Source organism: Pagrus major, chromosome 2 (assembly GCF_040436345.1).
Source record: "Pagrus major chromosome 2, Pma_NU_1.0".
NCBI classification, from domain to species: Eukaryota; Metazoa; Chordata; class Actinopteri; order Spariformes; family Sparidae; genus Pagrus; species Pagrus major.
In genome coordinates, this window is record NC_133216.1 from 27017712 (window position 1) to 27041964 (window position 24253).

General features: G+C 39.7%; 4 protein-coding genes across 4 annotated transcripts; 2 read left to right on the forward strand and 2 right to left on the reverse strand.

Moving 5' to 3' along the window:
- Window positions 1–876: 876 nt before the first annotated feature.
- Window positions 877–9692, reverse strand: prss16 (serine protease 16). The gene is made up of 13 exons (XM_073495365.1): window positions 9632–9692; window positions 8848–9023; window positions 7038–7137; window positions 4897–5026; window positions 4130–4253; window positions 3604–3681; window positions 3201–3248; window positions 2989–3108; window positions 2296–2460; window positions 1907–2048; window positions 1561–1740; window positions 1248–1402; window positions 877–936 (listed from the first exon to the last, which is right to left on the reverse strand). The coding sequence occupies exons 1-13, from the start codon at window positions 9690–9692 to the stop codon at window positions 877–879; spliced, it is 1539 nt and encodes a 512-aa protein (XP_073351466.1).
- Window positions 9693–12719: 3027 nt separating this feature from the next.
- LOC141020276 (lysophosphatidic acid receptor 6-like) lies at window positions 12720–13756 on the forward strand. The gene has a single exon (XM_073495377.1). It carries the CDS (start codon window positions 12720–12722, stop codon window positions 13587–13589), a length of 870 nt encoding a protein of 289 aa, XP_073351478.1. The 3' UTR covers window positions 13590–13756.
- Window positions 13757–16366: 2610 nt separating this feature from the next.
- On the forward strand, window positions 16367–17598 carry LOC141020289 (lysophosphatidic acid receptor 6-like). The gene has a single exon (XM_073495379.1). It carries the CDS (start codon window positions 16367–16369, stop codon window positions 17234–17236), a length of 870 nt encoding a protein of 289 aa, XP_073351480.1. The 3' UTR covers window positions 17237–17598.
- Window positions 17599–18393: 795 nt separating this feature from the next.
- Window positions 18394–24153, reverse strand: LOC141009529 (integral membrane protein 2C-like). The gene is made up of 6 exons (XM_073482182.1): window positions 23894–24153; window positions 22149–22292; window positions 21542–21730; window positions 20934–21044; window positions 19740–19890; window positions 18394–19543 (listed from the first exon to the last, which is right to left on the reverse strand). The coding sequence occupies exons 1-6, from the start codon at window positions 23984–23986 to the stop codon at window positions 19452–19454; spliced, it is 780 nt and encodes a 259-aa protein (XP_073338283.1). The 5' UTR covers window positions 23987–24153; the 3' UTR covers window positions 18394–19451.
- Window positions 24154–24253: the final 100 nt, after the last annotated feature.

Genomic DNA, 24253 nt, shown 5'->3' on the forward strand with positions numbered 1-24253 from the left:
CCCGACTGAGAGGGTCTCACACACACACACACACACACACACACACACACACACACACACACACACACACACACAGAAACAGATGGCCTTGGGACAACTGGTGCTTCCTCACCTTCATCACAAAAAATACTCTCCATCTCTACACGATTTCTCTCACTGTTACAAACACGACTGCACACATCTGCAGACACTCTATGACACGACACTATCTCATGAACCAATGTCATATGATGATATAAATCAATCTGTGCTAATTGTTCACAATTAAGACATTTGTGGCCTTCCATCAAAAGCAGATAATTACCAACGTGACAACAGTTCTCTGAGTTTTGATTCCCTGCTGTTTCACATAGATTGAGGACAAGGAAATGAATTTGACACACATGTAGCAACATCGCACCCTAGTGATGCTACCAGGTTATGGCAACAGATGAATATTGTAAAAAAACAACCCATCAAACCATAACATTTTATTTTACTTGCCACACACAATAGCCAACATATAGAAACAGCTATTAAATCATTGTTTTTTTGTAGAAACACAGACACTCATGAGCTCAGTAGATGTAAACCTTGAAATTCTCCATAAATATCAAATATAAAGATAACTAAGAAATGCAGTATGTAGCCCACAATAAAGACAGCACGGGAAGAGGAGCATGAAAAAAGACGCTGTTTCTGAACTCCAAAATTAATGGTAACTTTAAAATAGGACACATATCTGCAAAGGCACAAGACAAAAATCTCTTAAGGGGAAGAAGGAGGGAGATGGGGGAGATGATGATGAAGCAGAGCGAGACACACCAGCTTATTAACTGCTTCTTATCAGTTCCAGGGAACAGTGATAAGAGCTGATCAGGTTATAATGTGATCTGATCAGGCTGTTTTCTCCTGGGCAGCAGTCTTCAGCCAGCTGGCCACATGTTTCTCAATCTCCTGAGAGGCAGAAAGATGAAACATAATGTTTCAAAAATCACCAAACACAAACACCTGATTTTATTTTATAATGATGCAACCACATAAATGTGTAACTGTCTACTAAGCAGCTATGAAATATGATCGATGTATGAGGCTAAATACATGTGTATATGTGTTTGGACATGGTGCTACCTTCTGACATGTGGTTTTTAAGGCTGATATAGATAGATTTGTAGACTTTTTACTTTTTAATCAAACAATCTGAATACTTCTCTATGCTGCTATGTTACAGATTACATAATGATGTAATTGAGGCATACATACAGTACCTGTTTGGCTTTCTTGAGCGAGCAGCGGTCTGTGATTCTTTCACTCGACATATCAGCACAGTGAGCAGTGTCCTCAATGAAAATGGTTTCTGCTTCTTCTCCCTCGTCAGTCCTGCCCTGCACCACTGACAGCTCCTTCCAAGGGTCAATTCCACCTGTGGCAATGACGACACTGATCCTTAAATGTGCAATAAAATCCTAAACCTTTGTTTTTCCAATCCCTCGCGTCACTGTTCCTTTAATTTTACCCCCAGGTTCAGTCATTAGTAGTGGTTAGGGTTAGGTGGTCTGTCTCTAGTAAAGCCAGTCTCACCATTGACATAGAGGACCCTGTGTGTGGATGGGCTGTCTCCTCCATAATAAGTGTTAGTGAAGGCAATGCGTCCAGGCAGGGAATGCTGGGAAATGCCAAACAGCATGGAACACACTTCAGTGTGGACCTGCAGGGTCACCATCCCGGAGAATGGACAAGTGACATCCTCACAAGTTTGGTCTACACACACACACACACACACACACACACACACACACACACACACACACACACACACACACACACACACACACACACAAGAAACAAGAAAGGGTGTCAGAACATAGCAAGAATGATGGTTGAATAAATGCATGTCGCTGTCTGTGTGTGTGTGTGTGTGTAGTACAGAAGCCAAACTCGGTGCAGGTCTGGTAGGTCCACTGTCTCTCTACTCTCCTGCCTGAGTGGAGGGACGTATCCATCAGATCCTTCACTGATTTCTCATGGGAGATGTCCAGACATGGTTCCTCACTGGTGGAATGGTAGATCTGTAGATCGCACAAACAAAAACACAAAACAAAGAAAACACCTGCCCTTTAGGTCCCCGGCTGCATAATTCTGCTGGCAATAGAAATCTCACATGGTTGCACCTTTTCATTGTCACTGTAGGGGGACAACAAGCCTGTGTCTTGTGAGGAGTTCATGGAAATGGCTCAACACTGACATCTTGTGGTTATGACATGCATGAAAAGGGAAAACTACAGGGGGTCATCCTTGTCAGTGTGTTTTCCATACCTGTGCGAGTTTAACGAGGCGGTTGTAAGCCTCCATCTCATCCTCACGTGCCTCACTTCTATTGGTCATGACACCACAGATTTCATTAACAGACATGAGCACCCCTTCCTCATTGTACTGCACTGCTCCCATGAAGATGTCGGCCAAGTTTTGCATCAGCTCAATCTGAAATAGAAATATATAGTACAAGGCATATTTTCCACACAGCACCACTGATTCTGCACCTGACCTGAAAAAAAAGACTAAACAAAGAAGGGGGAAGAATTAGGAGAAAAAGAGTAAAATGAGATGAAATGAGAACACTGGTTTTACCCTAACCAAGGGTACATTTAAAATGAAAGTAGATGCTTGAAATGGCAAAAAGCAAGATTTAAGAGTTAAAAGCATATTTAATAACAATATATGTTTTTACATAGTGTTAAAGTACCATAAAGTTTAAAATAGTTCAAAGGAGCACATTTGGAACATGACTGCTCATATCAACAAAAGAAGTAATTACAGGTCCATTGCGTAGGATTTAGTGGCATCTAGTGGAGGTTGCCGATTACAACCAGCTGAACAACCCTAGTCTAATTCTCCCCTACTGTGGCCATTAAAAACAGTGATTTAAGTTCAGCTTTGTCTTGTCCAGCATATAAAAAACTTCCTAACAGTGTAATAGTAACCACCCAAGTGTTCCCCGAAAGCTGTCACCTTATCATCGAGCTCCTTGGGGATCTGACAACAGCCAAAGTCCACGGCCACCTGGCTGACATTGCCACCCATCAGTGCTGCTTCCACAACAGCGAAGGCTTCCCGCACAGCAGCCAGACACTACAGGAAGAGGATGAGGCTGAATTTAACACATGACAGACGGGAATTGAATGCCTGTGATATGATACGCAGGCAGGTGGCTGCCTTCACACCTTTTCTGAGCCACCAACTGCTTCATTCATTAGACTCAGGCCAACAGTCTGAAACAGAGGATATCACAGATGTGGGAGTGAGAATATGGTTATTTACGGGATGTGTACATCACTAGACTAATTAGTGATAATTAGCAATTGTGCATGTGTAATATGCAGGGCTGTGAATACACTGTCATGACATAATTAGGGTTTTTAAGACTGATTCTTTTTAGACTTACACAAATGTGACCGTTTCCAACAAAGATAAATAATAATAAAAAAGAAATAACTGTTTTTAATGTAATTCTAAGATTTCAATGGAAGCTAGCCAAAACATTCTTCGATACAAGGTTGAGTTGCACTGGGGAACATTTGGTATCAGTATTTTCAAAATCCCGGCTACAGCCCTGTGCCAGTTTACATTGCTGTAGGCAGAGAAGTCCAGTTTGGCCTTGACAGGAGCAGAGGAGGCCACAGCTCCATACACCAGGTGAGGAAACTGCAGTAGGAGGAACAGACACAGGAGACAGAGCAGTGACAAGAGCAAAAAAATGAATTAAGATATAGGATGTTGTATTCATATAAAATGTCTAATGTTTATTTGTGAAGTTGATTAAATAGGCACACAGTTTGTTCTATAGTATTTGTATACGGTGGGACAAATTTTCCTTTTTTTTTTCGTGAAATGTTCAAATGTAAAATGTCCATGTGTCCATGTACCCGAATCCTATAAAATCAATTGCTGGACTATTTCACAAACTGATTTTTTCATTAACATTTAACCAAAATCATGATTTTTCCCGTACCTTATACAAAATGAATCCTATAGATTAAATTGACGATTTCACAAACTAAAAAGATCTTTACCTGACCTCAACTAAAGTGCTTTTTTTATTATTTAGAATCAAATTTTACGAGGTGACATTCATATGGATCCAGTCCTGCACCTTTCCTCTGAACCAGGCGGACAGAGCTCCCGAGTATGAGCCTCCAAAGCTGATCCAGGTGTTCCTGTGGCTTAGATTGAAGCTTTGGCTGATGTACTGATGGAATACAGCTAAGTCAGAAAGCCTGGACACAAACACAAAAACTCTATTTAAACATTTTTGACAAACCTTTGCACACTACAGTCTTTCACCTGACACACAGGACACACATTGTAGATACATGCATAGACATACAGACAAATGTAAATAGAGAGAGACTCATGCATGGACACAAAAACATAATAGCTTTCTCACACTTGCCTAGACAAAGAAAATAAATGAGTGTGGGAGAGAAAGAGACAGAGGTAAACACATTCACATGTTCAATAAGGTGGAAACCTGTCATGGATTTCCCTTGAATGTCCTTATTTTTGATCGACTGTCCTGGAAAATATCGTCAGGTTCCCTGGGACAGAATATTTTTTATTTGCTCTACATTTTAAAGTAGCAAAATAGTGTCATTGCTATGAGTTGTGTCAAGGCAAGGTCAGGAAAGATACTTGAATCTGATTGGCTGATGCAAGTGTTTGGTCACTGGCCACCCCTATATGACCTTGACCTGTCGTAAAATGACAGAAAGAAGGAGGAAAGAGTAAATGAACATAAATGTAAAAACAGACACATGCACATACATGAGATGAGGAAGTGGGGTGAAAAACAGGGTGAAAGATATACATTTACAACCATATGTACACATGCATACACACACACACACACACAACACTTACGCCTGCTGGCTGCTCAGGTCTTCCAGGTTCTCTGTTTCCAGGCCGTCAGGGTTGATGCTGTTGCCATAGAAACGATGCTCCAGGGCCAATAGCAGAGCCCCGTGCTGTTCAGCCATGTCAACATGGTGACCTGGGAAAACAAGGTCAGAGCAGATAAGATTCAGTGTGGTAGGAAGGTCTAAGACACTACAGGTGAATATAGTAAAAATTGTAACGCATAGATATTACCATGAAACTTTCCCATTTAATTTGCCTACATTTCCACGGCAGATATCTGAACATTGGGCAAAACCAGGTTTAGAATTCTTGTTTCATTTTGTTGAGAGTCAAAGGTTTTTACATAGGGAATTTTTAATATTTTTTTTTTATCAACCCATAAAACAGAAAATAATGTCAAGAGCATAAGAAAAAGTCAATCTTCACCATGTTTTTATGTATAAAATGCTTTATGAATCCAGCTATGAATGACACATGAATCTGTGCAAACCTTAGAATATAGATCGGAGCAAACTGGAAAGTTTCTATCTAAATGCTGCTGAAGATTTCTGTGTTAAACTAGAGCAGGGATAGATTACATTGGGTAGACTATACTTTTTCGGGGGCCCCCTTACAAACACATTTTTATATTTGGTAAACAAGCAAAATTACTTAACTGCCACAGGATTATTAATATACTGATTTAATTATGTATATATTTTAGCTATTTATATTTCGGTATTATATGTAATTAGTGAGTATTGTATTTGTAGGAAGATTATATCTCTATATCATATATTAAGCTACACTTAAATGCATTTTACATTTCATTTTAATTTGTGTCTTTACTCAATTAGATTTAGATATTTAAATGGAAAACTTTGATGAGGTGGACCACTAGAATACTTTTTCCAGAACACTGAAGTTAATGTTGTTTATATGTAGAAAAAAATAAATTAAAATATGTATAAACACTGAAAAAGAGTTTTAGATCTGAGATATTTTTCAGATTGTTATATATTTTTTTTAAATATTGTAAACTACTTTATATGTTAAACATGTTTTGATGTAGGAAGTTGATGTTCTTTCTCCTCTGTCCAGGCCCCCTAGTGGCAAGGAGGCCCTGGGCATGTGTGTAATCCCTGTGTGAGAAAACGGCCTTTAAAGTTATGTATTGTAAAATTCCATATATTTTTTTAAAAAATGGGTTGGTAGAAGTTTCACTAGTTGAAATTTTTACCAACCCATTTTTTTTATCATCATAAAATTTCCCCAGTTGATGACGTTAAGTCAGTAACTCTTCATATTTAGTAGAATTTCTGATATTTTATGTTTAAATGTGTAAATGAAGCTATCTAATTAAACATTTGCTAATTTGCATGAATGTCCAGAACTGGACTAGAACTGTATCTGAACTAAGGAAAATCACCTGAATGTGTATTGTCAACATTCTTTTCACTATTCTGAAAAAGTTATGGAAACAAAATAAAACAAAAATCTCAAAATTGACTAGTGCTCGAAAATGGTGTTGTCTCTTATTATACAAGAAAAACAACTCAATGAGGGGATCACATATTTTAAAGGAGGTCAAATGTATAATAGGATGATGATGCACAACACTTGCAAACCTCCTACAGGTATGTAAAAGTCATATTTTCCCATTAGGACAGACAAAAAACTGTTGCAAATAATCTTTATAGATATTCTGACTGTGACTGACATGACGTATTACATAAAGTGATTTCAGAGTGTATCTATTTGATTTTCCTTGACATAAACCTTGTACTGCAGGCTAGAAATTTTGCAAAGACAGAAATGGCATGAATAAGCATGAAGCACTATTCCCAGCTGAAAACTGTGAAGAAAGCCTGTATTGAAATTCAAGAAACAAACAAGAAATAGGATGTGAGGGCGATGCAGATGGTGTGAGATTTGATATTTGGTTCTGACAGAGTGAAAGGTGAAAAATATGTTTACAAAGTGTCATCTTACTGACACATAATATGATGCTTCACTCACTGTTTCCATTTTTCATTTCTAAATCTGTGATGGTGTGTCAGACACTTCCTTTGTTCATTCAGGCATTTTCTCTATTCCGTTTGAACCAATCTGCTGTTTGAAAGTGTGTGAAGACAGGTGAGGACATGCGCTGCATCCTACTGTACCTGCCAGAACATCAAACTCATATATGGGCCCTTCTCCCCCGATGAAGAGGAACACGGGTCCATCAGGCGACTGCCAGTACGCCTCGTTCACAAAGAACCTCTGGAAGAAAGACAGGCAGAGAGAAGAACTAAAGAAATGTTTTATTCAGGTTCACCCAAACTGGCAGCACATTCATAGTCTTGGTGCAAGTAAATCCTTAATTTAATGCTGCAGTGGACACATTTGCACATTGGCAGCCTCAAATGGCAGCGAGAGCTGAAGGAGCTGAACGTTGTAATGCTGTTTGGAAATGTCATCTTGTCTGTGCCTGGTGGAGGTGGGGAGGTGGAATTTGTTCAGTTTCGCTCGAGTCTTCAGAGTTTTGCTCTACAGCAGCACAGTTCAGTAGGACAGCTGCAGCTATGTTTTCTGATTTAAGCCAGCAAGACTGCTGATGTAGCCTATTAGCTTTGTTGCACTGGATAAACATTGAACATTCCAGCAGCTGGAGTAAATAACAGTCTCATTTTTTTTTTTTAAAAAGTAATTTTCTATAATCAAAATACAGTTTTAGCTTTAATTTTATATGAGCTCTTGTTTATTTTTTGGCTTTTCATAATTTATTTGCATATGTAAAAAGAATTAAATTACCTTTAAATATGATCAATACAAATAATCCATGTTAAAATTGCAGAAGAGTGCTGTTACTAGTTGTTTTTTATTGTTAAATTTAAAAACGTGTATATGCAATTAATATTTAATGCAATAAAATGATGAACGACTCATAAAAGAATTGATTTACACCTTAAAAAAAGGCACACGCACACAAAAATTCTTAAAACTTCAGGTGAGATTTATAATTATAACAGTATATCAGTCAATGTTGGTTTATCAGAAAAGTCTGCATGGACCAGCTGAGAACTACTGCTGCAAGCAGCAATTCTAAAATATGTTCATTCTTCAACAGATTTCAATTCTGAAGACAAGCAGCTGTCATCATGGGGCTGATTAACACTTGGAGTCAAGAAATGTGACATGAACTTCACACTAATGGTACAAACTATAAACCAGAACCAAAAATGACAATTACCAATATAAACCAGGATATTTTGAACATACAGTACACCAACACTAACAAAAAGTAACAGTGACATAAAACAGCAAAGTTAACAAGCTTCCCGGCACATCGCATTATGAAAAAGTGGGCCATCATCAGCACAGCCGGAGTGGAGTCAAGTGGAGTCTTCACAGGAAAATTGCTAGCTTGTGAAATACATGGCTGGAAAGTTGATTGAAACACATTTATTCAACGATTGTGTTCAGAAAACGTCCATAATTATACAAGATATCTGTCAATTAACAGACAAATCAATATAGAACTAGAGAACCAATACTTCTTGTACTGCTAATTGTTACTAATGTTATCTGATTTCATAAAAGTAATTACAGTATTACATTTAATGTAACAGTTATATCTAGTAAATAAAAACAAATATTTTGAAATTTCGATTAATTTGTGTGTTAGCATACTGAGTACTATGTACTTTTTGTGTGAACACATCAATTTTCTGTAAAAAAGATTGATCAAGATGTATTCATTTGCAATTGTATTGATTTTTTTTTTCTTTTTCTCAGAAATAACACCATGGCATCTAACTGGATGCTTAAAATAAAGTATTGCCTTAGTGTAGGTTATGACGAGATTACAAAAACTGTGTGTGCATTTTCTTTTTATGTCTCATGTCTATGTCAGGCCTTGCTCAATGCACTCACACTGGATAGATCAATACCAGACTTTGAAATGTAAAACATTATTTGATCTCTCTCTACCTGAGGGAAGGTGCTAACGTCTTGTCGGTTGAAGTGGTCCAGCTTCTGGTGAATCCTGCCCTCCTTCACACGTTGGAGAGGCTGACGACCGCTGGCTGCGTGTGTCAGGAGGTGCTGCTTGGCTCTTTGCAGCTGGAGATGACGCACACGCTCCTTGATTTTCGTCAGAAGCCGTCCTGACATTAAAAACAGAAACCAAGAATCGGACAAAAGAGGGAACGACGATTATGCACAGTCATGTTCTGTGTAATTGCTCAGGCTGTTTTTGAGAAACACCAGACTTAATCCTGACCTAAGGATGCAACCTGCTTTAAAAAGCCTGCTGTGTGGCTCTATCAGCCATTTGATTTTTAAAAACACCTGAACAAATCTGCTCATGTTTCACAGAGGGGTTTATGTTGATGTCACTGATGTGATGGCTGACAAAAATACTTAAAACTCAACCTACAAAATCTGTGATCTATTTCAGGACCAGTCAAGATCAAACAATAACTTCTCAAGGGATTCACTGTCACCGCCAGCATCAGCCTTGTTTTTTCCTCCAGCTCAAATTTGACAGTAGCGAGCATAAATAAACTCTTTCTGCAACGATGAGCAAAGAATGAAATATTACTTGATCACCTTGTCATATTTGATTTCATTCAGATCCTGATATGGGTAAATCACTTCAAATCTTTATATTATCAAACTGTCAAATTATAGAAAAGTAGATAAAATCAAACTCTGAGCCATGAGAATCTGAGTCAACCCATTACCGTATTCAGTGAAGCAGTCAGCAACTCACCAGCATCGACGAAGTTCAGGAGGAGTAGGAGGACGAGACAGCGGGCTGCTGAGAAAAGCATCTTTACCACCAAATCAAGATGCTTTAAATAAATATTTAAAAAGCTAAAGTGAATGCATATCCACTCTGCAAGACTCAGGAGGATCTCCACCACTCATCAGCTCCCTATATAGTCCCTGGAAGGGGCTGCAGTGATGAGGTGACCCCTTGAAAAAAGACTGAGGAAACTGTGATGTGACCTGTGCATTATTCTCATTTATCATGAGAACAGAGTGAGGCTGTGTGTGTGTGTGTGTGTGTGTGTGTGTGTGTGTGTGTGTGTGTGTGTGTGCCATATATAAACTACTCAGCAAAAACGGAGCATCAGCTTGGTGATGTAATGAGATCTTTGTGCCTTGTAATGGCTTTTTTTGGAGTGGTTAAGTTACAGGAGCAGTTTTATTAGAACCTTTGAATAAATGACATTAGAAAAAAGGCCTGCACTTTCTTGTTCAGAGTTAGGCCTTGTTCAGACTGCCAGCCCAAATACATTGTGTTGGCAGATTTAGATTGTATCCTGATTGATCTGAAGTAGTTTTCTAAGGCGATTCCATTTGGATTTCTATGGGTGTGCCTCAGTCCGGATGCTCTGGACACTGTGTCTTTTGAGTCACTTGCAATATGACGCACAACGACTATGTCAGTCCAGAGTGACAGCAGTGCTACTTCTAGAAGAGTGGTCTGGTGCGACGGACAAGTTCTGAGCCACAACTTGATGATTATTTGGAGAGCAAGACGAAGGTACGACTGTATGCAAGAACACAGTACTGAGAACATGTATGGCGCTTGTTCTTCGGTGCACCGCTTGCACCTGCATAAATTAGGCGAAGACACATCCATGAGAGATGAAATTTTTAAAGCTTTATGCATCTGCAGTTACTTTGCTTTTTTTCATTAACGCACAAAGACGAGAAGAAGAAGTAGTGAGACAGGAGGGAAATTAAAAAAAGATACAGAGGTTGCCCATTTTACATTTCTGTTTTTGTGCAGAATAAATCCAGAGATGGTTTAAGTCAGTATTTTCCACTTTGGGCAGAGCCAGGCTAGCTGTTTTCCCCCTGTTTCCAGATAAGCTAAGCTGTTGTTTCAGTTTTAGCACATGGAAAGAAAAGCAAAACATTCTCCAGTTTACTTTATCATCTCATGATTATCTCTAGTGTCACATTAAAAATCACAAGGTAGTTTCTGTTGTGGGTGTGATGAGATTCTCCACCACATCCTGCCATAAAAGGTGGCTATGCTGAGAAAACATTTCTATCAACATTCAAATGTCAGTGGAGGCTATGCCTTCTCCCTTTGAAAAAGGTCACATTACATTGACATTACATGGAGAAGGCTGCAGTAGGTGGCTGTTTTTGTTACATTTGCATATTTTTGTGTTTTTTCTCCTAAATAACTGGATGTTTTTGTCAGAATTTGATGGAAAACAAAGGAGAGCTCAAAGTAGGATGGATACGTCTTACATTCATCAGGTCTACACATACACAACTGAAAGCTAATATTGTTGGCATCTGATGTAAGGCAACTATTTGCCAACAAGTTGCACTTTTAGTGATAATGTCTCAGCACTGTGTAAACAGCTTGTTTCTGACGCTCTCGTGGTTGACACTTTGCTCGCACATTCACCACAACAACTTTATAGGGTTTGGTTTTTCCACTTTATCTGCTGCAAACAGTTGACAGTTTACACATCCAGCAGACATTGAGCAGCATTAGTATTTTATGCATGTGATCCATTATTAACACAACTTCAAGCTAATTTGCAGCCTTAATTGAACTTACACATACACTGTGTAAATGGTATAAGTAACATTCAGTCAGCATCCTGTAACTCGTATTGTGGCAGATTTTAGTTGCTCATGACAATTGTTAGAAATGATTGAAAAAGTACTCAGAACACTTGCATGGGATAGTATCCCATTTAGAGGAAAGTCAATTTCCTAAAACATTGCCTCAGCAGGCTTTATAATCTATACAGTTAACAACACCATCTATCCTTAGACCCTCAATTCAAGAAAGGATAAAACTCACCAAACACCCTTGGTCTGGAAGAAACCTCAGGAAGAGCCACAGAGGAAGGATCATTCTCCCAGAATAGACAGACCAACAAAATCACAGTGTATACAGATTGCACCAACAAAATATCTGAATAGTATATTGTAAAATACATGTGAAGACTGTGGATCCAGGAGGACGACTGAGCAGGCCAAGGCTAAATAAACAAGGTAATTAGCATAATTAAATATGTATTCAGGTCGTGTTAAAAAAGTACAGATATAAGAAGATTGTAAAGCAGAGGTGAGCAATGTTTCATGAGAGGGTCTACGGGTATGACGTTCTTGATCCAGCATATATGAGGCACTCACAGCCAGGGGAGAATGGTTCCTCGGCAGTCGATGGTCCAGCAGAGAGAAGCCTGAGTGAAAAGAGAGGAGAGGAGGGACAGACCCACACAAAGCTTGCAGCTCTTGGCGATTCGACAAACTATAAATATTAAGGTTAAGAGATTCATTGATTAAAATCAACTATTGTTTTACTAATAATTTGCACTCAAACAATACAAATATGATTAAAACTCCTCCTCTGACATAAATTGTGCAAATTTCACAAAATCACCACAAATTCTCTTATAAATGGCTGTATGTAAATATGCATAAAAGAGAGAACTACCTTTGTCATTCTACAACCTAAATATATACATATATATATACATATATATATATATATATGTATATACATATATATATATATATATATATATATATATATATATATATATATATATATATATATATATTTATTTAGGTTGCAACAAGATAATACATTTTAGAATTGCACAAAACTTAAAGTAAGCTGGTTAGTTTCACAAACGTCACAGTTACCACAGTTCCTGAGTTGACACGTTTCCTGTTACATTTTTAACTCAGTGGCACGGTCCACATCAAACCTCACTTTGTACTGATAAAGAGAAGATTGAGGAACTACTGCATCGTGTGCTCGACTGCAATATTAAAGCACACCGAGACATTGCTTCTCTCATCAGGTAGACATGAACAACACCGTGAAAGATGGATGGAAGCCAGAGCCAGAGCCAGTTTATGCTGCGGTCTTTGGCTGTATTATGGCACTTGGGCTTCCTCTCAATGCTGTATCACTGTGGATATTGGTACGCCGCCACAGCCTCAAATCCCCAAATGTTGTCTTCATGGTCAACCTGGCAATCTCAGACCTGCTGCTCGTCATCTCCTTGCCCACAAGGGTCTACTTTTATGCCACAGGCACCTGGCCACTGAGCTCAGCGGCGTGCATTGTGACCACAGTGATCTTTCGCAAAAACATCACCTGCAGTGCCATCTTCATCACCTTCATCTGCGTGGACCGCCTGCTGGCTGTGGTGTATCCTCTGAGGTCACGACATCTTCGAACTTCTTCCAACGCCTGGAAAGCTGTTGCGCTCGTTTGGCTGTTTTTGGTGGTGACGAACATTCAACAGAGCGTAACCATGTCAAGGGATTTGAAAAACTGCAGTGTACCTGTCTGTTTTGATTATCATCACTGTTGGACTCCTAATATCTCAGCAGCGATTTATGTTAAGCCAGTGTTGGTGTTCATCATGCTGACAGTCAATGTTGTGTGCACCACTCTGGTGTCTTGGACTCTACGCAGCCATCTCAAGGACTCTGCAAGGGTCAGCAACAAGGTGAATGTCATGCTGATTTTTGTCATGAACTTGGTTATGTTTGCCCTATGTTTCTTTCCTTTGTCTATTGGGTTACTTACAATTAAGACAACTCCAATCAGGCCTTTAGTATGTCTTGCTACCATGAACTGCTGTCTGGATCCACTGTTTTATTACTTTTCTCTGGATAACTTCTGGAAGAAAAAAGAAGATGTGGATCTTGCAGCAAGTGAGCAGTAGATAAAGGACATGCCACAATATTTTCATGAGAAGGCATCAAATTACAGCTCCCTGACTGGATGGGCTACTGAAGGTTTTGTGTGATTGAATGTTTATAACCCAAGATGGTTTTCAAGCAGTGGCAAAAGAAAGTGTACCAAAGATAACGCTTATTGTAGCATCATTATTTTTTCTTTTCTTTTTTTCTTTGTGATTGTTGTAATGATTGACTCTCCTATGTGTCCTGTATATAATAAATCCTTTGATGAAACTCAGGCTGTTGTCTTCTTGGAGAGCGTCTCAGTCATAGAGCCAGCAGCTCCTAAGCCACACCAGATGGAAAGGCATTATTATAAGCCTACGACAGACTGTTAGCATCTAGATGGCCTCATTTGCAGATTTGAAATGATCCAAAAGTAAGTAATAGCTGCAAATTCAATTAGTCATCAGGGATTGGCGGTAGTCTATACTGAATTTCATCTCTGACTGGCTTCATCTTGACATAATATTAAATTACCCTGTCAGATGAGGCCATTGATGGAACACGATGCACATATTTGTTATCTGTTGATATTCGACCACAAGTAGAACTTCACAAAATAATTATCTGCGTATTCTCACTTCCTTAGGTGTAACGGATGTGTATGATGCAAGAGCTTGATAAGGATGATGACATTGGAAAACAAACACAAACTAGCTACTAGAAGGTCAATACTTAATCTGTGAGAAAACTATTTATTTCACAGCACAACTACATTAAAATGCAATAACCTGCAACAGAATGAGCAAATAAATGGAAAGAGGAATCAGAGGAAGATGTGAGCACAAGAGAAAATTGAGCTCCATGCATGCTTACATAATTTGTTGGAGTGGATAAATGTTTTTTTTTTTCTGATGCGACATCGATCGAAACGTCTGTTTGAATGAATGTTGTGTGTGAGTCAGTGTGCAGGTCAAGAAAGAACTGAATTTTGTGTTGTTCACAGGAATTAAAGTTTTCAGTACCAACATGTCTGTCCATAATCAGTGTCCCCATTGCTCTGGATAGCAAATCAATTTCCACTCATCTCCATTGACCATATTCACACAGCGGTCATTTTCCTCTGACGTCACTCTCAGGGTGTGAAGCTCAGATGCTGGGTTAATGTCATGCTGCTTTTGTTCTGTGTTGCACTTCCTATAAATGCAGGGAATCCGACAAATTGTTATAACTTCACCACTTCCCAATTGATCAGCAACTGAATAGATTATGGATGGTGAAAATCTGGAGGGACAGTGGGCTGTATTTCAAGGTCAAATAACACATCTGATAACTCATTAGCCACCGTTAGCATTGAGCCACTTCCTAGCTATGAATACTGTTTGATTACATCCACTGTTTCACTTCCGACTTATATACAGTACATGTGTACAAGACATGAATTGATATTTAAGAATTTATTTACAGCTTTCAGTAACAGTACAGTAATGTTAGCTCAGAGGTGGCTGAATGCTAACATTAGCTGTTGTCTAACGGTAGCTTATGGTTATCAAATAAGTTATTTAACTTTGAAATAAAGCCTGATTGTAACAATGAGAGCAGACAAGGTGAACCCAAATGCAGGAGACGGCAGGCAGAAAGCGCAATTGATGAAGTTTTATTCAGGAACAGGTAAACACAACTCTACCAAAAACCCCAAACCACCATATGTTGTCTTTTCAATCAGGAAGTGGTGAAAGGTTAACAGTCCATCAGATTGCCAAGTCAGTCCGTCTATTTTATTTTTGTATATAGTTGTTTAGTTGGTACAATAAACTGTTTTGTTAATTAATTGAAATCTCGGTGGGGTCTCCCATATTTTGTCTGAACCCAAAGCTGGTTTATGCCAATATTCAAAAACTGGACAAACCCAAACTATGAGATATGTTTGAAAGCTCCAGAAAAAAAGAATTTAATATTATATTAATTTCCATTATGGACCTTGAGATGGACCTTTTGTCAAAAATAAGGTGTTTAATGTTATTGTTTTCTCACATTTTTTATGAAACATACTCACAATATCCACCATACCAAACTCAGTTTTGTCACTAAAACTGCTCAAAGAAAAATAAACAATTTAAGTACCAATTTTACACATTAAAGTGTGTTTACAGGTCTTGCTGAGTACTACTGTGTATGTGAAAAAAGTAGTATAAAACCTGCTGCAGCTCCAGAGGAAGCTGCATGTAATCTGATAAACTGCCTCTGTGATGTCGCTGTGGTGTGTGGTGACGTAGGCGGCAGCTTTGGAAAAGCAAACACTTGGTCTGGCATTTTATGGAAACTGTTGGGACTGAAAAAAATAAATGAATAATTTGCAGAACTGTGATTATCGCCTTTTTTTATTCAATGCATTCTTCTGCTTTTTCAAACCCTGCCACCTACTTTACCCACAAAGCAACTTAGCCACAGATTACATTCCTTCCTCTGGAGCTGCTAAAAGCTTTATACCATTTTTTATTTTTTGCATATGCAGTAATACTCCCTAAGACCTTTAAACACACTTTAATGTGTAAAACTGGTGGAGTTACCCTTTAATATTTCTTTGATTAATATGCTTAAATTAACTGATCGATGCTGGAAACACAAGGAACTGACACAGTCACAGTGACCACAGTTCCTGAGTTGACACGTTTCCTGTTACATTTTTAACCCAGTGGCACGGTCAACATCAAACCTCACTTTGTACTGATAAAGAGAAGATTGAGGAACTACTGCGTCGTGTGCTCCACTGCAATATTAAAGCACACCGAGACATTGCTTCTCTCATCAGGTAGACATGAACAACACCGTGAAAGATGGATGGAAGCCAGAGCCAGAGCCAGTTTATGCTGCGGTCTTTGGCTGTATTATGGCCCTTGGGCTTCCTCTCAATGCTGTATCACTGTGGATATTGGTACGCCGCCACAGCCTCAAATCCCCAAATGTTGTCTTCATGGTCAACCTGGCAATCTCAGACCTGCTGCTCGTCATCTCCTTGCCCACGAGGGTCTACTTTTACGCCACAGGTACCTGGCCACTGAGCTCAGCGGCGTGCATTGCGACCACAGTGATCTTTCGCAAAAACATCACCTGCAGTGCCATCTTCATCACCTTCATCTGCGTGGACCGCCTGCTGGCTGTGGTGTATCCTCTGAGGTCACGACATCTTCGAACTTCTTCCAACGCCTGGAAAGCTGTTGCGCTCGTTTGGCTGTTTTTGGTGCTGGTGAACATTCCACGGAGCATAACCATGTCAAGGGATTTGAAAAACTGCAGCATACCTATCTGTTTTGATTATCATCACTGTTGGACTCCTTATAACTCAGCAGGACTTTATTTTCATGTTGTGTTCGTGTTCATCATGCTGGCAGTCAATGTTGTGTGCACCACTCTGGTGTCTCTGACTCTACACAGCCATCTCAAGGACTCTGCAAGGGTCAGCAACAAGGTGAATGTTATGCTGATTTTTGTCATGAACTTGGTTATGTTTGTCATATGTTTCTTTCCTTTGTCTGTTGGGTTACTTACAATTAAGACAACTGCAATCAGGCCTTTAGTATGTCTTGCTACCATGAACTGCTGTCTGGATCCACTGTTTTATTACTTTTCTCTGGATAACTTCTGGAAGAAAAAAGAAGATATGGATCTTGCAGCAAGTGAGCAATAGACAAAGGATGTGCCACAATATTTTCATGAGAAGGCATCAAATTCCCAGGTGACATGCCCCTTTCAGTTTTTCAGCTGCTGAGGTGTGGGATGCTTACTTAGCTTTAAGTTTGACAGTGTTACAAATTTTATAAAAACCCATTTAAAAAAGCCAATGTTTGTTAAAGTTTGCGATTACATACAAGATAGAGAGAAGCTTGGCTTGTTCATGAACTATTGCCAGGTCCTTACATTTGAACAGGCCAGCTGCTTCCAGTCTTTATGCTGTGCAAAGCCATGCTTTCCTGAGCCGTAGCTTCAAATGCATTGTACAGACTCAAGGTCCATATTTATATATATCATGGACCTTGAGATTTTGTCAAAAAGAAGGTGTTTAATGTTATTGTTTTCTCACGTTTTTTTATGAAACATACTCACAATATCCACCATACCAAACTCAGTTTTGTCACTAAAACTGCTCAAAGAAAAATAAACAATTTAAGTACAAATCTTACACATTAAAGTGTGTTTACAGGTCTTGTGGAGTACTACTGTGTATGTGAAAAAAGTAGTATAAAACCTGCTGCAGCTCCAGAGGAAGCTGCATGTAATCTGATAAACTGCCTCTGTGATGTCAGTGTGGTGTGGTGACGTACTTGGTCTTGCATTTTATGAAAACTGTTGGGACCGAAAAAAAAAAAAATAAATAAATTACTGTGGTTATCACCTTTTTTTATTCAATGCATTCTTCTGCCTACTTTACCCACAATGCAATTTAGCCACAGATTACATGCCTTCCTCTGGAGCTGCTAAAGGCTTTATACCATTTTTTATTTTTTGCATATGCAGTAATACTCCCTAGGACCTTTAAACACACTTTAATGTGTAAAACTGGTGGAGTTACCCTTTAATATTTCTCTGATTAATATGCTTAAATTAACTGATCGATGCTGGAAACACAAGGAACTGATGTTTGCTGATGTTACAATGTCTAGTTGGTGCAAAAATATTTTTCATCAAATAAATAAATTATAAAAAAAGAACTTAAATCACATGAGCATGTTTTGTGTAGATCATAATTTTCACGTACACTGTATTTAACCTTACCGGACAGCAGCATAATGATGATGTCATTGGGTCATTTTGAGGGTCTAAAAATGAATAAAGCATCAACAGATATCTAGTTATTTTCACTACTTTATTCACAGACAGATTTCATCGGCAGACAAAATATACAGATCAAAGTTGGTTTTGTTTAACTAACATTTCATATAATATGCTCCCTTTCAGTAGTACTGACTTTAGTCCAGTCTCTGACTCTGGACTAAGGCTTTAAACGTTGTTTTACAAAACATTCTAATGGTGCTGCTTTTCTCTTATAGATAACACATGCAAGGGGAAACGAAGACATCATTTTAAAAGGATTCACAAAGGCATTGATGCAGAGTATGCGAAAATAAAAATAAAAGAGAAAAGCTGAGGAGAAATGAGAGCATGGAAAACAAATACATCGGTTTCAGTTATGATAGAATACTATAAAACAAAGAGTGAAGCATTCTAATGTCCATTGCAACCGTCTCTAACTTCTACTGTGTAGTGATGCTTTTTAAGAAGGAAATGAAAAGCAGAAATGGCAGCAAGGAAGCAACAGGCAGGCAGGAATTTAAAGATGCAATCAAGCAACTAGTTATTAGCAGTTACATGTTTACATTACAGAGAACATAAGAAAACACGATAGTAATTATTAGTATTTTATTGATTATGTTTGCTATGTTTGCTCAGGGAAGCAATGCTGTCATGCTTTGCACAGATGACTGTTAGAAGTAAGAGACATAAAGTAACCTCCAGGGAAGGAGGAAAAAAAGTACAGTCACCTTGACAACACATGGAGACAGTCATCTCCCCTAACAACAGTAACCACTACACAAATCCCCAGAGGAAGAGGAGAGGTCTTGAAACTGTAATTCATTATCGGCTTACGGACTTTGCTACAAGGAAAATCCTGTGATAGAACCAACAGCTTAGTATTGCATCACACATCGGAAATAGAAAGAATAAAAAAAAGACAGGTTGTGAAAAAAACAAAACAAACGCCTTTTACAAAGGACATCAAACCAAAATCACAAGTAAAGTGCAACTCAGATGTGATCAGATCCACAGGAGGATGCTACAGTGGCTGGGGTAGTGACTAGAGATGTGCCTTTGGGTGGGTGGGGTGACACAGATGACCGTCGCATTTACGCTTCATCGCAGATAACCGTCTCCACCACAAATGTGTTCTCGAAGTGACGGATGTGATGGCAATCCTTCGCCTCACGCTTGTTGATGCCTGAGAGGGAAATGGGGTGAGACACAGAGAGGGGGATCAGTGATGTGACTTTGTTCTTCAGATCTCATAACAACAATTTAAAACCATAAAGCTCCTTCTTTCCCTTAAACAAAAACACTGAGTTCACCGACATCTTTCACATGATTAAAGAGCTTTTGTCATATTTCCACTAATCCCTCCATTAACCCCAACTCACGTCTGTGGGTGACACGGCGGTTCAGACGGTAGGTGTCCTTTCCATTACACAGGCGGTAGATGAAGGGTCCCAGCTGACGCATGTTGTGCACTTTGCCAGTCACCACCATCTCTTCATGGATGATGTAGGTCTGAGGCAAGTATGTTCCCTTCTGCAAGAGACAACAACAACAAGCTCACTAGGGTATATTTTCCAACAGATACACTACAAAAAAATCAGACAGCATTGGGTGTCAACACACACACACACACACACACACACACACACAATAACCTGACCAGGAAATGGAGAGCTGGAGGGTCCAAAATTGAGGAAAACCAATCATAACTATTTGGCTATGTTGCTCCATCCAGTTTTATTTAACCTGCCTCTGCCGAACAATAAACTGCTTAACAAAATATTTCGCATTTTCGAAAATTAAAGAGACAGGAGCCAATTGAATGTTCTGGCCAGTAACCTAGCCAGTGACCAAGCTAACAAGCTTGGTCACTGACAGCTAGCAAGCATTCCCCCCTCTTAACTAACACTGTATATAGTTAAGTTATGTAAAAGCAAATAAGATGTTCAGAGACTTGAAGCTCAAAGATTGCTAGAGGCTGACTAATGCTAGTATCCTCCAGGAGCACAGGCATGGTAGCTGTTAGCTTGCTAGCTGCTGTAGTTCACCAACTAGCCCTGCTTGGATGAATTTCCCTGTGCCACTTTCTGCTGTGACCTTTAACGCTTGAGACCAGAGGTAAGTATTTCTTACCTTCACCAAGTTTTCATCTGTGTCTATTAATTGGTTTGTCAGCAGGATTACACAAAAACTACTCAATTGATTTCCATGAAACTTGGATGGAAGATGGGTCTCAACCCAGAATAGACCACATTAACTTTTGGTGTGGATTCAAATTCGTATTTAGGTGGCTGGTATCTATGAGTGAGTAGAATTTCATGAGGATTCAAATTGATATTGGCTTAGGTTTGACTGAATCAAAGTGGACTGTTGGGCCTTGGAAGAGGTACGTGCTCTACTGAGTGCCATTCTAGTTTTTGTGGGTTTTTTACATTTTAAAAAAAAGTGAACATCTTAACCAGTTCATACCATTTGGGAACAGTAAAGGCTAAAACTTAAACCATTGCTTTCTAAGAATTCAAGAGGAAAAGGTGCTGGTGTAGGCATCAAGTCATCTAACACTGCAGTTGTGTTACCTTGACGTTGATGAGAAGCTCCCAGAGGTTTCGTGGAGGCATCACGATGGTGGTGTTGAGCTCGATAACGTAGCACTTGTCCAGGGCAATGTCATGGTAAGCAGTCAGTCCCTTGAAAATAAAGCAGTTTATTGAAGGCTACCTTAAAAGACCAGTGTTAAGTTTGTTTTATGCAAATCTGTCAATGCTAGTCATCTGCTGGCAGTTCCTTGTGGTAATGTTACTAATTTCAGTGATCTCAATGTCAATGTCTGTCCATCAATTTGGTCCAAACTGACAATAAATATTGACTTGATTGCTTCCAGAGGATGAATCCTACTGACTTAGGTGATTCCGTCTTTATCTCGTGCCAACATCAGGTCAAAATGTTGTCAGATTTGTCCAATATTCTGGTTTGTGACCAAATACCTGAGAAGCATATGACATTCCTGATTCCGGCTGTAGACTGTGTTCTTGTTTTATATGTAATGTTTTTTATATTAATTTTCATTTCTGTAAATTGTTCGTAGTGGGCTATTAAAAAAGTGCACTGCTATTAGTGAGTTGTAGTAAAAAGAAGCATGTACTCAATGAGTGTTCTTTATGTCAATGCGTGTGTTTGTCCTCACTCTGTGGAAGTCGTGGATTATATCAGCCGGGTCGCTGCCTCCGAAGTGAGGCACGGGCACAGTGATCTTCTCGTAGTTGTCAGCCAAGTAGATGCCAACATTTTCCTCCAGCTCCTGGCGCCCACGCAGCGGGGCGTACACAGAGTCTTCATAGAGCACCCTGCAGTGGAACAGGTTCTCCTCTGGGATCTGCACGCACACACAGATCAGCTCTAGATCAACAGATCAGCATGAACACTTGGAAATACAGATGTTCAGATTGACTTTTTTCCTTCCCGATGAAGGAACTTCAGTTCAGATCAGAGTACCGAAGACTATATATGTATAAATAAATATTATTTTTTATCATTTTTGACAGCTGTATACTACTAACACTGTATGGATGCCATGTATTGGATTGGTGCATAGACCTGTGTACTCACAAATGATCAATCCAGCTTTTAAGATTGTACTGATACCAGTATCGGAACAACCCCACTCGGAAACAAGTCTGAATCAAAAATATCTATCCTATAAGGAGGTTACTTTAAAAAAAATAAAGGACATAACTTTATTTGTACATACAGTGTTGATACACAGACAGCACACAGTAATAATCAGGTCTTACATGAGGTATAAAGTAGTAGCGGTAGACATAAATGGAGGCCAAGACCAGACCGGCCATGAACACAACCAGGCCAAACGTCAGGCAGCACAGCCCATTGAGGGGAGACTTTTTGGGCCGCAGTGGCAGGACCAGCTCGTCCTCATCCTGGAAAACACACACACACACACACACACACACACACACACAACCCACATATTAATACTTCAAATGAGCACAGAAAGGCATTTCAAGGCAGCTTCAATACAACTCCCAGCCTACTCATCGTCAGCGTGACGAGCAGCTTAAAATGACCTGAATTGACTAACTGCTAAAATAGAAGCTCACATAAATGACGACTCCGCAATTCAAGCAGGAATTAGTAGCACTGGGCCCGACGCTGGGAAATGAAAACTCGACCGAGATGGTGAGTAATCTTCCCAGACGCCTCCAGTCTCGCAGTCCATCTGCCAGTGCCACGCGCCCAAACTGAGTAGGCAGGTTGGCACCACTCACAGATAGTAGCCACTCACTGTGTGCTTCCATTTACAAAAATAATGACTGTAGGTGAAGTGCGGAGTGGCTGTGGCAGGTACAATTATCCTCTGAAAAAAGTGTCTCTATAAAGAAACAATGGTTGCTATTCTTAGCTGGAGCTATGAGGGAGAAAAATGATTGTGTGCATGAGTGCAATGGCTGTTGTCAGAAACTTCAAAGAAAATGATGACAGTCTCGTGTGAACGTGTTCCATCATTTTGAAAAGGAAATGGCACAAAGAGCCTGAAAGCAGTGCCTTTGATTCAAGAGTATTTTCATGTTATGACACTCATTTCAGTTCAGTGGCTGTTCTTTGTGCAGACACTTGGAAACAGAGGGTGCATAAGGACAAGGCGACAACTGTGTATGTGCGAACACACACTTCTGTGATACTTTGTGTTCTCCCACCCCACCGAGAGAGATAGAGGCCCTTTCACACCAGCTGAGAGCGTGACACGCCATGAGGCCTGTCTGTCTCTTGCTCAATACATTTGGGTGAACAGACCTCACACAGACACGCAGTCACTCCAGCTCTGTACTTTTTGCAATATTCACTTTATATGCATGCCTGATGTCCTATCTATATTCCATTATGGTTCATCATCTCCAGGGCTCCGTCATGTATCTTTGATAAGGGTTGAGGGGATGCTGGGAATGCTGCTGCTGCTGCAAAGTTGAAGAGTCCACTGCTCTGCCTCCTTTACAAAAATAATCTTGCATGCGCTGCAAGCATCAGCAACCCATCTGCCATTTTGTCACCCAAGGCTTCTGCATTTCTTGCATTCAGATTTTTTTTTTTTTTTATTATTTCAGCTGGGGAGTTGTTTACTTAAATCTGCACTGAAGGAGAAAAACGTCAGAGGCCACGCCACTTATAAAGCAAAACCCCATTCAGAGCCTTTATATTGTTATATTGCTTTCTGCTTGTAATCCTCCGCACAGTCCTAAACAAGGAGCAACGCATGTGCACACTGTAATAACTTGCACCAAGCCTGCAATAAGCGCACTGGCGCAGAGGAAACCGTCACAGCAATGACATGTTTTGTTTCAGACCAAATGGCGATAGATGGTGTCTAAATCCCCCTGCTGTTCATGGCCGTGCAGGTGCAGCGGCCAGTCAGCCAGGCAGGCAGGCAGGCAGGGGGGTGAAATACAATATCATGTTAAAGCGACAGCTAAAAAAAAAAGGCGTTATCAATAAGAGAAAGGACAAGAAGGGACGCGCTGCTCACCAGCGGATGAGGAATGAGGATTTCGGTCTTGTCGCCATCATTCTCCTTCTCCACTTTCTGTCCCGCGACAGACTGGAAACTGATCTTCACCATGGCTCGGTGTCACTGTCCCTCTGTCTGGCTGTCTGTCTGTGTGTCTGTCTGCAGGCGACTTCACTCTTCGTCTGTGTTAATAATAGCTGGTCACCCTTTTCTGAAACAAATCCCCTCAACTCGTCGACGGGCCGTCCTCTTCTCACCGCTGGGCTGCCTCTCTGTCTGTTTTTGTCTGTATCAACCGGAAGTGTGCTGGTTTGGGTTTTTTTTTTTTTTTTTTAATATCTGCCCTTAAAGGACCAGTCCGCTGCTTTGTGTCTACCG